The following is a 17,384-nucleotide window of genomic DNA, read 5'->3' as shown; positions in this document are numbered from 1 at the left end:
TACATTTAACAAGTTTGCCCATAGAAAATAAAGTTTCAAGCGACTTTGATTTCACAGGATGGTAAAAGGGAATATGTCCTCAGAAAATGACCTACTGTTTAAATCAAGTTTTATTGACCTGCACAGAGGTAAAAAAATAAAAAAAAGAGTAGATCAGCTGTGATATCACTTATTGTAAACAGTGGATCCTGTGTTATCTATATACAAAGGTGCTATTTGTCATTCTAATCCTGCCTGTGGTGATGGCTACTGAAATGTTACATATTATTAGGCATAGTGGCCAGTGTACAAACTGTACGATTTTAGGTTTTTCTTTTAACCCCTTAAGGCTATATAACGTAACGCTACGTCAATTGTGTTAAAAGGGAAATATGGAGCAGGCTCACGCGCTGAGCTCACTCCATCACGGCGGGTGCTGGCTTTGTAATTCAGGTGACACCCACCAGCAGTGACAGTGGATGGAGATAACCCCAATCCTGGTGATTTAATCTCTCATATGCTGCTGTCAATAGCAACCACTCCATCTGTATTGTTAGATCATACATGTAGACTATAATAGTACTTTTTCATAAAACATGCATCAAAGTTTATTACTGGGTAAAATGTCACCCAGGCAGAAAGTTTTATGCACCAATACATTCATTTTGTGGCAAAGGATGGTTTACCTCGGGTGCACAAGCTGTGCAAACCACCAGGCTCTGGTAGATAGGTCCACTCTGCTCTCCTACTCCTTGCTATTGACAGAACTCCTACTCCTACTATTCCTATCTGTGTACAAAGAATGGGGAGGGAGGATGGTGTGCTGCAGAGGGTAAAAAAGGGGTGCAGACCATCATACACACGTGCATCCAGTAACTCCTGGAATATGTTGCTTTGTGAAAGAAAAAAAAAAGTATCTAAACTCAGTGCCTACATTCACTAGCCTATGGCTGGTCAAATACAACATTCTCAAAAAGTTGCAGATTTAAAATGTATTTATTTTGGACATTTGTGAGAAATTAAAACAATACTTAAATCTTAGCAGCATTTTGTCATTTCATTGCCAGCATACAAGTAACTCATTGTATGGTAAAGTTTCCTTTAACCTCTTAAGGACACATGACGTACCGGTACGTCATGATGTCCTGGTACTTAAGGACACATGACGTACCGGTACGTCATGAATGGTTCCGATCACCGCCGCTCGGCGGGCGGTGATCGGAACCCGATGCCTGCTCAAATCATTGAGCAGGCACCTGGGGCAAATGCGCCGGGGGGTCCTGTGACCCCCCCCCCCCCCCCCCATGTCAGCGATCGCAGAAAATCGCAGGTCAATTCAGACCTTCGGTTTTCTGCGTTTCCGGGTTATTCGGGTCTCTGAAGACCCGATAACCCGGAACAGGATGGTGATGGTGGTGCGATTTCACTCCACCAATCACCATCCAGCGATCCTGAGTGGTGATGGTGACATCACCACTCAGGATCGCTTTCTGATTGGTCAGTGGGCGGTCCGGCGGCAGATTCAAAAGAGGCAGGCGCTCCTCTCCTCCTCCTTTTGTGTTCCGGAGCCGGAGGAGAGAGGAGCTGCCTGCACGTGTCTGCTGCCACCGCTGCACCGCTGCCTGCACCCGATCTGTGCCCCCAGGACCCGATCTCTGCCACCAGCACCCCCCCATCAGGTACATAGGGACAGCTAGGGAAAGTTTGGGTTAGGCAGGGAAAAAAAGGGAAAGTTAGTTTTTTTTAACTTTTCATTGCATCACCCTAGTTGGGGTGTCTGGGGTCCACAGAACAGGATTTTTTTATTTTTTTTGTGTACGGTGACTGTGGCCGGCACTCTTAGCGTCCGGCCACTGTTAGCGCATCGCACACCCCACCGCTGATCAACTTCGGTTGGTTGAGCAGCGGTTTTGAAAAAAAAAAATTCACATTTTTGTGCCTTTTTCTTAGTCATTTTTTTTTTGGGGGTTTTGTTAGTTTTAGGGTGAGTTCGTGAACACCCGTGCCCCCACACACACGCACACAAAATAAAGAGTTACACACACGCAGACACACACTCCCCTATGGCCCGCCGGACGTTCTCGGCCGAGGAGGCATACGCCCAGCTTGCCTCCGACTCCGAGAGTCCCAGTGAGGATGAGGATGACCCCACATTCCTGTTGTCATCCGCATCCTCCTCCTCATCTAGCGATGATGATGAGCCCCCAAGGCGGCGGAGACACCGTCAGGCGGAGCAAGGGGACCGCCATGTTAGTGACCCTGTGGCCCAGCCTAGTACGAGCAGCTCTGGTGCTCGTACTGGTTTCCCGGCCCACCAGTTAAATCCACCGGAGCACCCTGCCGGTGAATTTGTCTGGTGTAGCCCAGAGCGATACGAGCCCGTGATTCCTGATTTTGTAGGCCAATCAGGAATCCAGATTTCCACAGTGGGCTACACTGAATATTACTTTTTTCGTCATTTTTTCAGTGACCCACTGGTAAATCTGATGGTGGAGCAGACGAATCTGTACGCCCAACAGTTCGTCGCTCAACACCCGGGCTCCTTTTTGGCTAGACCCGGCGGCTGGACGCCGGTCAGTGCAGCCGAAATGAGGACATTTTGGGGCCTCGTGCTGCATATGGGCCTGGTCAAGAAACCCAGTGTCAGGCTGTACTGGGTAGGGGACGTCCTATACCAGACCCCACTTTACAGTACGGCCATGACACGCTCCCGGTTTGAGGCCATCCGGAAATGTCTGCATTATTCCGATAATGCAGCATGTCCCCCCCGAGGTGATCCTGCCCATGACCGTCTGTACAAGATACGGCCGGTCATCGATCACTTTGGGGCCAAATTCATGGAGGCCTATGTACCTGGAAGAGAGGTCACGGTTGATGAGTCTCTCATTGCGTTCAAGGGGAGACTCATTTTCCGCCAGTATGTACCCTCCAAGCGGGCGAGGTATGGCGTGAAGCTATACAAAATTTGTGAGAGTACCTCAGGGTACACTTACAAATTTCGTATATACGAGGGGCGAGATTCCCGGATTCAACCCCCAGAATGTCCCCCCACTCTGGGTGTTACCGGGAAACTTGTGTGGGACCTTATGTACCCACTGCTGGATAAGGGTTACCACCTGTACGTGGATAACTTTTATACCAGTATCCCCTTGTTCTAGTCCCTTGCCGCCAGATCCACGCTCGCTTGTGGGACCGTGCGGAAAAATCAACGCGGCCTCCCTGCCCTCCCCCTCCAGGTACCTATCCCCAGGGGTGAGACCCGTGCCCTTGCAACTGGAAACCTGTTGCTGGTCAGGTATAAGGACAAGAGGGATGTCCTTATGCTGTCCACAATTCATGGTAACGGCATCACCCCTGTCCCTGTGCGAGGTACCGCGGCAACGGTCCTCAAGCCCGATTGCATCGTCGCCTACAATCGGCATATGGGAGGAGTTGATCTCTCTGATCAAGTCCTCAAGCCTTATAACGCCATGCGCAAAACCCGGGCATGGTACAAAAAAGTTGCGGTCTACTTGGTGCAGGTTGCCATGTACAACTCTTTTGTACTATCCCGAAGCGCTGGCAGCACAGGGACATTCCTCCAGTTCTATGAGGCAGTCCTCAAGGCCCTGATCTTTTCGGACCGGGAAAGAGCAGGCCGGAGTACCTCGGGAACTGTAGGCGCCCGGATCGTCCCTGGCCAACACTTTCCAGGTGTGGTCCCCCATACTGGAAAGAAGGGACGAACCCAAAAAAGGTGCAGAGTGTGTCACAAGAGGGGGATACGGAAGGACACCACAACTCAATGTGACACGTGCCCCGATCATCCGGGCCTCTGCTTTATTGGTTGCTTCAGGGAGTATCACACTTCCATGGAGTACTACATTTATATCCCAATGTAGGACTGACATCGGAATAAAAAAAAAAACTGGTTCTCAGACTTGACACCCAAAAAAACTAAAATAATTTATTAAAAGTATACATATTAGGTATTGCCGTGTCAGTAATAATCTCCTCTATAAAAATACCCCATGACCTAACCCCCCAGATTAACACTGTCAAGGAAAAAAAAAAAAGTGCAAAAAAAGTTTTTTTTTTGTCACCTTACATAACAAAAAGTTTAATAGCAAGCGATCAAAAAGTTATATAGCCCCCAAAATAGTGCCAATAAAACCGTCCGCTCATCCCGCAAAAAATGAGCGCCCACATAAGATAATCGGATAAGGAAAAAAAAAAAAAAATGACACTTAGACTTTAGAGATACAAAATAATTTTTTTTGTATATAAAAGGATAATATAGTCTAAAACCTAAATAAATGTAAAAAAAGTAGACTTATTAGGTATCGCCGCATCCGTAAGAATCTCCTCTATAAAAATACCCCATGATCCAACCCCCCAGATTAACACGGTCCAAAAAAAAAGTGCAAAAAAAGATTTGGCTTGTGGCTTGCCGGCTGAGTAAGATGGCTGCGTGAGCTGAGAGCTCCGGCGTGTTCCTGACTACCCCAGCGACAGTGGTATAGCGTACCCAGCGGACAAAGCTTCGCAACGAGTAAGCTTCTCTGCAATAGTCCCTAAGCCTTTCCCCGTAATAGAGTACTTTGCTACAAGTGATATTACAAGTGATACTACGATACTTCCGAGAATGACTAGAGGGATGAGATCGGCGAAGAAACAAGGGAAGCTGGACGCTTTTATGGAAAAGGGGATCCCCCCAAGAGAAACTACATCGCCCTTACCAACACCTCTTTCACCTGGACAACCTTACCCGGAAGGGGAAGCAACTCTGAACACCACTCGAGGTGAGCCGGTGACTGATTCATTGCTGGACACGCGCCCACATGGAGCGGCGGACGCCCAAATCGGGCTTGATAGCCCCAGAGACTCTAACGGCCGTCAGAAGGAGAGATATGTCGGTCAGCAGGTTCCACTGACGGGACTTGCGTGGTGACGGGCGAATACAGATGACAATACCACATCCAGATGGGGAAACTCCGGCACAGATGATAGAGGTGAGCAAGGTGGTTGATTACACCACTGATACAATCCTAGCGATACCTACCGATGACAAACCTGCATCAGGTAACTTACTAAAAGATATGCTGGTTCATTTCAGTAACGCAATGCATAAAGACCTGTCCTGCCTAGTCCGCCCCTTACAAGCTACGGTGGTAGAGGTGGGGAACAGGGTGGATTGTATTGAAACTAAGATAGAAGAATATGCTACCTCCTATAATCAGCTTAAAGAGGCCTATAGTGATCTTAAGGGAGAAGTAGCGTGGCTCAAAGCAAAGGTAGTGGATCTAGAGGATAGATCACGCCGAAATAATCTCAAAATCCGAGGGGTATCAGAAGAAATTGCTCAGAAGGATTTGATCCACTATCTACAGAATCTAATGAAAATGTTGATACCGGAGCTTACCTTACAGGATTTGACCCTGGATAGAGCTCACAGGGTGATGAGACCAAAGCATCTTCCTAGTTCATTATCATGGGACATTGTGGTACGAGTCCACTTTTACCATGTTAAAGAACTGTTATTAATAGCATCCAGGAAATTAGGTATCTTCCCTTCTCCGTACCATCAGATTAAAATTTTCGCAGATTTATCCGCTGGTACCTTACAACAACGCCGTCAGTTGAGCGCATTTACGGCTGTTCTGCGAGAAAATAATATCCCTTATCGATGGGGATTTCCGACTAGAGTCTTGATCCATCATCGAGGAACCTGTACACGTTGTAACCTCTATGCAATCGGGAAAGCAACTGTTAGATTCTTGGGATATGTCGCTGGTAATACCGGATCAAAGCCAAAACCCAAGCCCGTCCCTAGACTCTGAATGGAACTTAGTTTCACGTGGGGATAGATCCCATCGTTGATGATATGATGAAATTTGGAAAGTAACTGTTAGATTCCAAGGGATATGATGCTGGTAGCAAAGGAGCAAAGTCAAGTCTATGTAACTTTTTGGACTTGAAGGCATTTAATTCCACGGGGGGTAAGACCCCATCACTGAAGAGATGAGGGGAATCTAATGGGGTAGATTTATCGGGGTAACGCCGAGCAGCCCTTTCTGGCTATGAGCCGAAATATAGGCCCTTTCAAAGGAATAACGGCTTTTAAAGCCGGGTTTTTGTTTGTCTTAAAATTTCTATGCTTTTTTTTTTGTTGTTTTTCTTCTTTTTTGTTTTTTTCTCTAAAAAGTCTTTGTGATTTATGTAATGTCTTGCAGTGCAAGGATAAGTTGTATGATTTATTGGATTTAAAATGGAAAATATCTGATTTAACAGGGGAGGATTCCCTTCACAGCATGGACCCATGGACAGATGGTTTATAAAATTGTTGCAATAAATGTGAAGGGCCTGAACAGCCCGTTCAAGAGGTCCATGCTGTGGAGGGAAGCAGAGGCTATGCAGGGAGACATAGTTTGTGCAACAGAGACACATCTTTTGAAGGAGGATGCATATAGATTAAAAAATGATCACTTTCCACATATCCTCCATTTTACGAAAAAACAGAGAGGAGTGATGGTAGCAATTAGGGATACGGTTGTATTCCAATTGCTTGAATCAATAATTGATCATAATGGGCGATTTATCATCATAGTGGCATCTGTGAACGGGAAGATTTTTACTATGGTTTTTGTGTATGCTCCGAATAAGCATCAGCTACATTTCTTCCGTAAATTGGTAATTAAGGTGAATAAGATCAGAAGGGGGTTGGTCCTATGGGGTGGAGACTTCAACTCTATACTTGATCCAGTTATGGATTCTTCGTCTGGAGTTGGAGGGTCCATCCGGGGTCTCAACTCCCTCTTATTGAGAGAGGACCTCTATGATGTGTGGAGATTCCACCATGATGGAGAAAAGGATTTTACCTTTTTTTCAAATGTGCATCAATCTTATTCAAGGATTGATTTCTTCTTAGTAGACCGCCAATTGTTAAATGTAGCTGTATGTTCGACCATAGAGACGATTACATGGTCTGACCATGCGCCTGTGACCCTCACAGTAGGTGAGGACTCCAATGGCCCCCCCTGCTTTCTTTGGCGTGATAAATCATATTTATTGGAACATCCAAAATACGGGCCGATATTGCAGGGGGGCCTAGAGGAGTTCTTTAGTATTAATAAGGGATCAGTGTCTAATCCTTTCTCTCTTTGGAATGCCCATAAGGCCTATATGCGGGGCTTGTTTATCAAAGTTGGATGTAGGGCAAAGAGGGAGAGGGAAGAGAAGACAACTGCATTGACCCTGCATATTAGATCCTTGGAATCTAGGAATAAAGTGAGACCCTCGCGTAGCGTAGGAATCCAATTGCAGAGTCTTCGTTTCCAATTAAAGGAGCATTTACTCTATAAATATGAGAATGACCTAAAAAAAAACAGAGCACTATATTACGCACAGGATAACAAATCAGGGAAATTACTAGCCCGTAGATTGAAAGAGAGAACTATTAAAAATAAGATATCTTATATAACGTCAAAACTGACAAATAAAAAAACTATTGATCCCCAGGGTATAGCAAATTCCTTTCAGGAGTTTTATAAAACCCTTTATAATCTAGAATCTTCTCCAGATGTGTCTCCTGTAAATCCATTGGCTATAGAACAGTTTTTGGATTCTATTGATCTCCCAAGTCTTAATGCGGCTCAGTTAGAAAAATTAAATTCCCCAGTAACAGAGCAGGAAATTGTTGAAATTATTACGAAACTACCGAACAATAAAGCTCCAGGACCAGACGGCTTCTCAAATCCATATTATAAGTTATTCCAAAAAGAACTTTCTTCTTATTTATGTCAGATTTTTGGGGAAATGATGAGCACAGGTCGCACTCCTAAAGAGATGCTGGAGGCTAGGATAGTCACCATCCCCAAAACTGACCCACCTTCGGACGATGTGAGAGGTTATCGTCCGATTTCGTTATTGAATACGGACGTAAAGATCTACGCTAAGGTTTTGGCAAGTCGTCTGGTCCCATATATTACAACTTTAGTCCACAAAGATCAGGTGGGATTTATAAGGGGCAGGCAATTACAGGACAACACTAGGCGGATATTAAACATCCTGGATTATGTCCAGAAAACGAAACTCTCCACACTTCTAGTCACCCTTGACGCCGAGAAGGCGTTTGACCGCATTAGTTGGCGGTTCGCCTTCTCGGTGCTGGGGAAGATGGGATTTAGGGGGGCAATCCTGGCGGGTATCAAGGCACTTTATACTCAACCTAGTGCCAGAGTGTGGGCCAATGGGGCACTCTCTGATCCGTTTGACGTTGGTAATGGTACCCGCCAGGGCTGCCCACTGTCCCCTTTGATGTTCGCTCTGACTATTGAGCCCTTAGCCCAGGCTCTCCGCCAATGTTCTGAGATGAAAGGAGTTGACATAGGGGGTATAGAACATAAAGTTAGTCTATATGCAGATGATACTATTCTGATGCTGTCTAATCCGCAAACATCTCTGAAGGCAGCAATTGAGGTAATAACCCGATTTGGTGACCTCTCATTCTATAGACTAAATCCTTCTAAGTCTCAGGCTCTCTTAATAAATATTCCTCCTGATCAGATGAAGGAGCTGAAGAATAGCTTTGATTTTGACTGGCAAAACTCCCAATTAGACTATTTGGGGATAAAACTTACAGTGTCATTTAAGAAGCTATTTGTGGCAAATTATACCCCATTGTTAAAAATAGTGGAGAGGGATTTAGATAAACTGGCTAAGTATGAGGTGTCTTGGGTAGGTCGCATCGCCTCCTTCAAGATGTTTACACTACCAAAACTTTTGTATATATTCAAGACAGTACCTATTACGCCCCCATGTAACTTTTTCCAGAAATGTTCTAAACTGATTAACGCGTTAATTTGGAAACGACACAAACCTAGAATAGCAACGGCAATAATGCAGAAACCTAAACTTCAGGGTGGATTAGGTCTCCCGAATATCTATGAGTATTTTTTAGCCTCGCAGGTATCACAACTGAGGGAATGGTGGGTAGATAATGAGGTGAAACAATGGGCACAAATTGAATCAATATTATCTCCTGGTAGGAACTTGAAAGCTCTTCTACTTGCGGCTCTTTGCCCGACATTTAACTGGCCACCTCTCCCGACCTTAGTAGGTATGGCTTTGAAAAATTGGCTTCGATTCCATGGATTATGCACTTTGGAGTCTGGATCCTTTCCACCCAGCGCCCCAGTAACCATATTGAATTTTCTAATTCCGAATATTTCGGTGTCGTCTTGGGCGCTGGGCGGATTGGACCTTCTCTCCAAATTGTTTATATCAGATACCCTTGGTCCGTTTGACTACCTCCATGAGCGGTTCCTGGTCCCACACACAGATTTTTATAAATATTTGTGTATTAGACATTTTTTTAAAGCTAATTATCCGTTTAATCTGGTGTGCAACCGGGAGGTGTTTAGGCTGTGGTCAGCGACCCCACCACAAAGTACACGTTTAAGGCCTCTATACATGATGATGGGAAATAAGGGATCATTTGTTAAAACGACACCATTGATCTCATGGGAACGAGATCTGGGGCTGAGGATCACTGACGAGCAGTGGTCTACGGCTTTTATTTGCATAAATAAAAATATCAGATGCGCTCTACATTATGAATCTTTGATGAAGACCACATTAAGGTGGTACTTCACCCCAGATCGTTTGAATCATATGTTTCCTGACCTTTCATATTTATGCTGGAGGGGATGTGGCAATAGGGGTACATTGTATCATATTTTGTGGTTATGTCCGAGATTACGGGATTTGTGGAAGGCTATATTTTGTCTTGCCTCGGATTTGTTGGGTTTCCAGCTCCTGCCATCTCCCTCTCTGGCCCTCTTATGGATTGATTTGGTTCAATTACCATGTGAGGGGAGGGTAGTAACGGGTCATCTTTTCTTATCAACCAAATTAGCTATAGTTAAAAATTGGAAATTACGTCACGCCCCCTCCGTAGCCGAAATTGTCTGTAGGTTAAATTCTACCTATATACATGAGCGGGCGTTGGCAGGGGCTGGAGAAGCAGGTGCGAGGTTTGAGAGGGAATGGGGAGTATGGAGAGTTTCTCCATTAGCTCTATCATCCCCTGATTAATATATCTGCATGTATTTGGGATACCGTTGATCCAATGCCGTATATATGTATATATACATATATATATACAGATATGCCTATATAAAATCAGCGTGGTATAAAGCCTTTTAGTAATTTGCACTGCATGTATTTTTTTTTTTTTTTTTTTTTTGTTGTGTTATTTGTCTGGTATGTCCTGTGATATGGCTAAGCCTCGGTCAATAATACGATGATGTATAGAAAGCTGACTGTGTAGCCATGTCTTTCCTTTTTGCTTTTCTTCTTATTTTTTATATATTTTTTTTTTTTCTTTTACTTTTATGTCTTAACAATGTATGTTTTTCTTATTTCTCTTAAAAATTAATAAAATATGGAATGACTAAAAAAAAAAAAAGATTTTTTTGTCACCAAACATAACAAAAAATTTAATAGCAAGCGATAAAAAAGTCATATAGCCCCCAAAATAGTGCCAGAAAAACCGTCCACTCGTCCCGCAAAAAATGAGCCCCCACATAAGATAATCGGTTAAAAAAAAAAAAAAAAAATGACACCTAGACTTTAGAAAGGTATCAAAAAGGATAATATAGTCAAAAACCTAAATAATTGTAAAAAAAAAAAGTAGACTTATTAGGTATCGCCGCATCCGTAAGAATCTCCTCTATAAAAATATCCCATGACCTAACCCCCCAGATTAACACGGTTAAATAAAAAAAAGAAAACTGTGCCAAAAACGCAATTTTTGGCACTTTTTCATTTCAATCCGTTTTTTCCGGTAACAAAACAAGGGTTAACAACCAAACAAAAGTTAATATTTATTACCCTGATACTGCAGTTTACAGAAATGCCATATTTGTGGTCGTAAACTGCTGTATCAGTAAAAGGGAGGCTGCAAAAGGAAAGGACCGACATGGTTTCTGGAAGGCCGATTTTGATGGCCCTTTTTATTGACACCATGTCCCTTTTGAAGCCCCCCCCCCTAGTCAGGGCAATAAAGATACAGTCTTGTTTGGCTGTTAACCCTTGCTTTGTTAGTAGAAAAAATGGGTTAAAATTGAAAATTAGACAAAAAAATGAAATTCTCAAATTTCTTCCCCATTTGCCAATAACTCTTGTGCAACACCTAAAGGGTTAACGACGTATGTAAAATACCTTGAGGGGTGTAGTTTCTTAGATGGGGTGATTTTTGGGAGGTTTCTATTATCTAAGCCTCACAATATGACTTCAAACCTGAACTGGTCCATAAAAAGTGGGATTTTGAAGATTTCAGAAAAATTTCAAAATTTGCTTCTAAACTTCTAAGCCTTGTAACATCCCCAAAAAATAAAATATCATTCCCAAAATGCTACAAACATGAAGTAGACATATGGGGAATGTAAAGTCATCACAATTTTTGGGGGTATTACTATGTATTACAGAAGTAGAGAAACTGAAACTTTGAAATTTGCTAATTTTTGCAATTTTGGGGTAAATTAGGTATTATTTTGTGCTAAAAAAATAATTTTTTTTACTTCATTTTACCACTGTCATGAAGTACAATATGTGACGAAAAAACAATCTCAAAATGGCCTGGATAAGTCAAAGCGTTTTAAAGTTATCAGCACTTAAAGTGACAGTGGTCAGATTTGCAAAAAATGGCCTGGTCCTTAAGGTGAAATAAGGCTGTGTCCCTATGGGGTTAAAGAGGACCTGTCACTACTCCTGACATGCTTGTGTTAACAGCTTCATGCATTCCCCATGTAATAACAATTCTGGAGCGTCTATTCTTATGTCTCTATGTTGTGCCATAGAGCCATAAGAATAGATTCTCCAGAATTGTTATTACATGGGGAATGCATAAAACAGGCATGTCAGGAGTGGTGACAGGTCCTCTTTAAATTAAAAAACATATTTACATAAAGCCTAATATCATTTACCTGTTACAGATGGAAAGTAAATTCCAACAAGCATTGTGAAATAAGTCATTATGTCTGTTAAGACATAGGTATTTTGATTGTAAGTTTTATGTCCTTCTGCTGCAGCAGATGATGTTTGGTTCCGCTCAACTATAGATCCTTTTTGACTGTAAGCACTCCAAAGATTGTCTAGAAAGAGAAAAAAAAAAAAAACAGTGTAAGGTTGGTTTCACACACAGCATTTTTCTGTGGTAGCCCTTTATGCACATTCTTGAGCCAGATCCAGAAGTGAACTCAAGAGAAATGAGAAAAATAAAGTAAGGCTTCTTACTACTATTTCGAGCTAGATCCACTTTGGCTCAAAACACTGGCCCAGATTTACTAATGTGTCTGCATAAAAAAAATCTGGCTAAAAAGTGGCGCAAATTGGTGCAATTTGGCACATCTTGGGTTTCTACACTTATTCCTGACAAAGAGTTGGGGCTTGACAGTCAGGGTGCAGAGTAGGAACGAGCGAATGTTTCTTTTCAAGTCAGGCGTACAAGGTTGAGGTTATCTAAGAATTCCATTATGGATTCTGCTACCACGTGGTAGTGCAATCCATAACGGAATTGTTAGATAACATCAACCTTGTACGCCTGACTTGAAAACATAAGTTCGCGCAACACTAGTGCAGAGCTTCACAGGAAAGGGGCAGGCCTAGGATGAGCCATTTGGCACCAAAATTGCGACAATTCTGGCATAAAAATCTGTCTTAAAGTATGCCAACCAATAATAGTCATAGAATCAGATGAAAATGTCTATACCTGCACCAGATTTATCACCTGCAGGGTGATCAACACTGACATATTAGTACACCAGTTTTGATAAATGTCCCTCGCTGTATTTGAAACCACCCTAAAAGGAATCTTCTCCACTGTCATCTGTCACTTTTTATTGGGCAGCAAAGATACTTCAGTTAAAAAAAGAAACCTCGGGAATGCATGTATGAATGGTCAAAACAACTAGGAGCTAAACTGTCCCTGTATAATTAAGCCTCGCGCCATCTGAAACACATGGTAGTGCTGGCATGTAACTAAATGCAGTTTTCCATCATAACATTCTCATACTGCTGTGGGGATCAGCCTCCGGAAAGCCTGCCTCATATAGTCTTTAAATGCTTTCACAAACAATGTTAATTAAGGCCGGGTTCACATGACTGTTTAGCTTTCCATTCTTCTGATCCTTCGGAAGAACAGAAATGTAAAAAAAAAAAAAAAGCATCAGTTATTTTGAGCATCTGTTTGCATCACTTCCGTCAGATATCAATTATTTTTGACGGGAGAAAATTACTTTTTAAAAGGACTTTCTCTCAACAATAATACATGATCTTTGACAGAAGATCCACAAAGTAATGCAAACTGATGATCAAATAACAGATACGTTTTTTATTTATCCATCTGTTCTTATGACTGATTAGAAGAACAGAAAGCTGAACGGTGATGTGAACCCGGCCTAAGACATAAACTAGTGTCCTCCTGACATGTTTTACCACCACTGTGGCGTCATCAATAGGACACAGTAAATCACAGCACTGGATTCCAGGCTGTAGGAGAAAGAGATGTAAGGTTTAATGCAGACAAAATGGAGACAGATGCCAGTGAAGGAAAGTTCCAGAGTTTTCCTGGCTGACCAGTCTAGAATCTTCCAGTTAATCATTCCAGTAAACTAAAAGAAAGTTTCCAGGGAATTCTGTTTGTTGAATGACCAGTATGATAATGATGGGTGTAAGAGGGCAGACTGCGGGGGTTGCGGCAGTGCTGTGTAACACCTTTGTGTATATATACTGTGACTTGCAGTGATACAATTTGTAGTAGTACTAACCACCATGCTGTACCCGTGCTTGTGCTGGGCACAGTAATAAAGATCTACTTCATATATTATAAAACAACGAGCATTCGGAATATTATTCTATTATGATATAACCCCTAGACAACCAAGTGCTGTCAGACACTTGATGCAGTGAGTGAGGGAGTGTACCGAGGATCCAGATGAACGTCCATAAAAGCACCATGTTTCCCTAACTTTCACCCTCTTTTCACTATTCTGACACAGGCCACACCCACAATATATAGGCTCTGTTCAGGATCTTGAATTGTACAGTTAATCCCAAGGTTGTGCATCATTACAGTGTGACAATAATGTAACATGGTATGTCACTCACCCTTCGGTTCTATTCACACGTCCGCAATTGCGTTCTGCATCTATTATGCGCCGGCGATGTCCGGTCCGCAAAATGCGGAATGCACATTGCCAATGTCCGTGTTTTGTGCAAAAAACATACGGATGTGTGAATGGACCCTTATGGCATCACATCACTTCCTCCTAATTCATGCAGATCAAAGACCGAAATCATGTGAACATACCTGCGGTCATGTGATCAGACCATGAGATGACTGTGCATCATTAGAGAGTGACAATGATACAGTATTGTGTGTGTCTCAATCTTACAAAGTCACTTCCTCCTAATAAACGAAGAATTATGTCAGCATACTTGCAGATACATGATCAGATCAGTGACTGGACCATGTGTTGACTATTTGATTACATTACTCAATAATAAGACCCTGACATCAAGTTGCTGTGGTTTCCAAATGCCTCCACTTTACAATAATACCACTCATTGTCGATTGTGGAAGATGTAGGAGGGAAGAAATTTCACAAACGAACTTGCAATCGTGACATCCTATTACAGCATCACGGTTAAATTCAGTGAGCTCTTTAGAATGACCCGTGTCCCAATACATCTATATATAATAAAGTCCTGTGCACAAGGCCTTTCAAGAGTGGATTTTTTCTTTACTTTTACAAGGGGCTTTAACTATTGATCACGGATACTAAAATAGGTCATCTATATCAGTCAGACGCATGCTGATCAGCTGTTTTCTAATGAATAACAGTAATCAGGCATTGCCACTACACAGTGTACAAAACTGTATCTCAGTTGCCTTGTCCCAGTGCCAGAGTTACTAAAAACAGCTGATCAGTGGGGATTTCAAGAGTTGGACCTGTCAACCTAGTACTGATGAACTATTCTAAAGATAGATTACCAATAGCTCCGTTATTTTTCTTTTCTTCTTATCCGTCAGTAAAACAGAAAAAATAAAATAAAAATTATACATTACACTTACCGGTAATTTGATTTTTCAGAACCCATGACAGCACCATAGAGAGATGGATCCGCCCCTAGAACTGGACAGGAAGCCCAGAGCATTCAAAAAGAGAACACCCACTTTCTCCCTCATTCTTCCTTTTTCTTTTTACTTGAATGACAGAAACAATCCTCATCAACCATAAGCACCAGGGAGGGAATTTAGAGGGGTGCTGTCATGGGTTTTGGAAAAACCAATTACCGGTAAGTGTAACTATCATTTTTCCCTTCACCCATGACAGATAGAGAGATTGAATACCAGAGATAAAAAAAACACACCTCCCTAAGGGACGTGCTTGAAAGGTAATCTTAAGCTAAGAAGACCCCAAAGGCTAACATGAGGTCCAAACTAAAAAAGTGGGAACAATAATCATCCTAACCTAGGAATTTCCACATTATACCTTAAACTCAGGGTAATCTAAAAAAAGGAATCTTATATGGGTTTCTCATCAATTGTTAAAAGGGCTTCTGTCACCCGCCTAAAGTCATTTTTACATTTTTGGGGCGACTTAAAGTACTTATACTGTGATTTATCAATATATAGCGCTCATACCCTTTTTCATTCAGTAGTTTCTTCAAAAACGGCACTTTTATAATATGTAAATTACCTCTCTTCCAGCAAGTAGGGTGGCTACTTGCTGGTAGCAGCCGCATCCTCCTTTCAAATAAACGCCCCCTCCTCCTGTTGATTGACAGGGCCAGCGAGAGCTCTCGTCCTCTGGCTGTCCCTGTCTGCGTTCTAAATCTCGCGCCTGTGCCGTACCGGTCTTCAGTCGGCGCAGGCGCACTGAGAGGACGCTCGATGGGCCGCTCCTTCCTCAGTGCGCCTGCTCCGATGACATTACATCTACACCCGGCGCAGGCGCACTGAGGAAGGAGCGGCCGAGCGAGTGTCCTCCTCTCAGTGCGCCTGGGCCGACTGCGCAGGCGTGAGATTTAGAACACAGACAAGGCCAGCCAGAGGACGACAGAGCTCGCTGGCCCTGTCAATCAACAGGAGGAGGCAGCGTTTATTTGAAAGGAGGATGCGGCAGCTACCCAGCAAGTAGCCGCCCTACTTGCTGGTAGAGGGGTAATTTACATATTATAAAAGTGCGGATTTTGAGGAAACTACTGAACGAAAAAGGGTATGAGCACTATATATTGATAAATCACAGTATAAGGATTTTAAGTCGCCCAAAAATGAAAAATGACTTTAGGGGGTTGATAGAAGCCCTTTAACATTAATCATAACAAATTTTGGCTACTTTCACACTTGCGTTCGTCGGTCCGCTCGTGAGCTCCGTTTGAAGGAGCTCACGAGCGGACCCGAACGCCTCCGTCCAGCCCTGATGCAGTCTGAATGGAGCGGATCCGCTCAGACTGCATCAGTCTGGCGGCGTTCAGCCTCCGCTCCGCTCGCCTCCGCACGGCCAGGCGGACAGCTGAACGCTGCTTGCGAGCGGATCCGTTCAGACTTACAATGTAAGTCAATGGGAACGGATCCGCTTGAAGATGACACTATATGACTCAATCTTCAAGCGGATCCGTCCCCCATTGACTTTACATTGAAAGTCTGAACGGATCCGCTCAGGCTACTTGCGCACTTAGAAATTTTTCTAAGTTATTAATGAAAACGGATCCGTACTGAACGGAGCCTCCGTCTGCATTAATATGATCGGATCCGTTCAGAACGGATCCGATCAAGCGCTAGTGTGAAAGTAGCCTTACCAAAACAACTTAGAGAAATATTTATCTTGATGCAGAATGATGAAATCGAAGAGGATTGCTGAACACTGATGCTTCTTCCTGCCTCACCAAAAGTTCCCCAGGAGAGGCAATTCCAAGGTATGCCACCTACACTGTTGAATCTTCAGGGAGCGCGTAGTGGGGAACTCATCCGGCACGCTCCCCACCCAGTGATCCAAGATCCACTGGAGTACCAGAAGAACTTCAGATGCCAAAAATCTAAAAATTTTCTCTGGCATCCATGATGGAACCCTACTGTGGCATCAATCCCTTTTCTGGAGGAGCTCACGGATCTGCTGCAAGAGGTCCAAAGAACCCCCTGGACCCTTCAAACTTCCTAGGGTCCCCACTGCCGGAAACTACTGCACGAAGGACCCCAGCAGACAACGCCCACCCCTCCAGGGAATCCCTGGGAAGTTCTAGATCGTCGGCGAGTATTTATAGTTTTTTTCTGGTGCGCCATACCTCCTGTAGGCCATTCAGACTAAATGGACCACCCATCTTCTTAGTCCCAACCAGGAGACATATAGGGCCTTGTTGGT

The 17,384-nt window shown here is 43.3% G+C and overlaps 1 protein-coding gene across 4 annotated transcripts in view; it reads right to left on the bottom strand.

The window, feature by feature from the left end:
* Window positions 1-17,384, bottom strand: part of SLC12A7 (solute carrier family 12 member 7) — a 377,772-nt gene that overhangs the window by 149,619 nt on the left and 210,769 nt on the right. For all 4 annotated transcript variants that reach the window (XM_044293095.1, XM_044293096.1, XM_044293098.1 and 1 more), the window contains exon 9: window positions 11,946-12,113. In XM_044293095.1, the coding sequence (XP_044149030.1) occupies window positions 11,946-12,113 (168 nt within the window). The remainder of the gene's footprint in view (window positions 1-11,945; window positions 12,114-17,384) is intronic.

Source organism: Bufo gargarizans, chromosome 5 (assembly GCF_014858855.1).
Source record: "Bufo gargarizans isolate SCDJY-AF-19 chromosome 5, ASM1485885v1, whole genome shotgun sequence".
NCBI classification, from domain to species: domain Eukaryota; kingdom Metazoa; phylum Chordata; class Amphibia; order Anura; family Bufonidae; genus Bufo; species Bufo gargarizans.
Note: the sequence above shows the minus strand (reverse complement) of the source record. Positions and strands in the feature narration are given on the sequence as shown.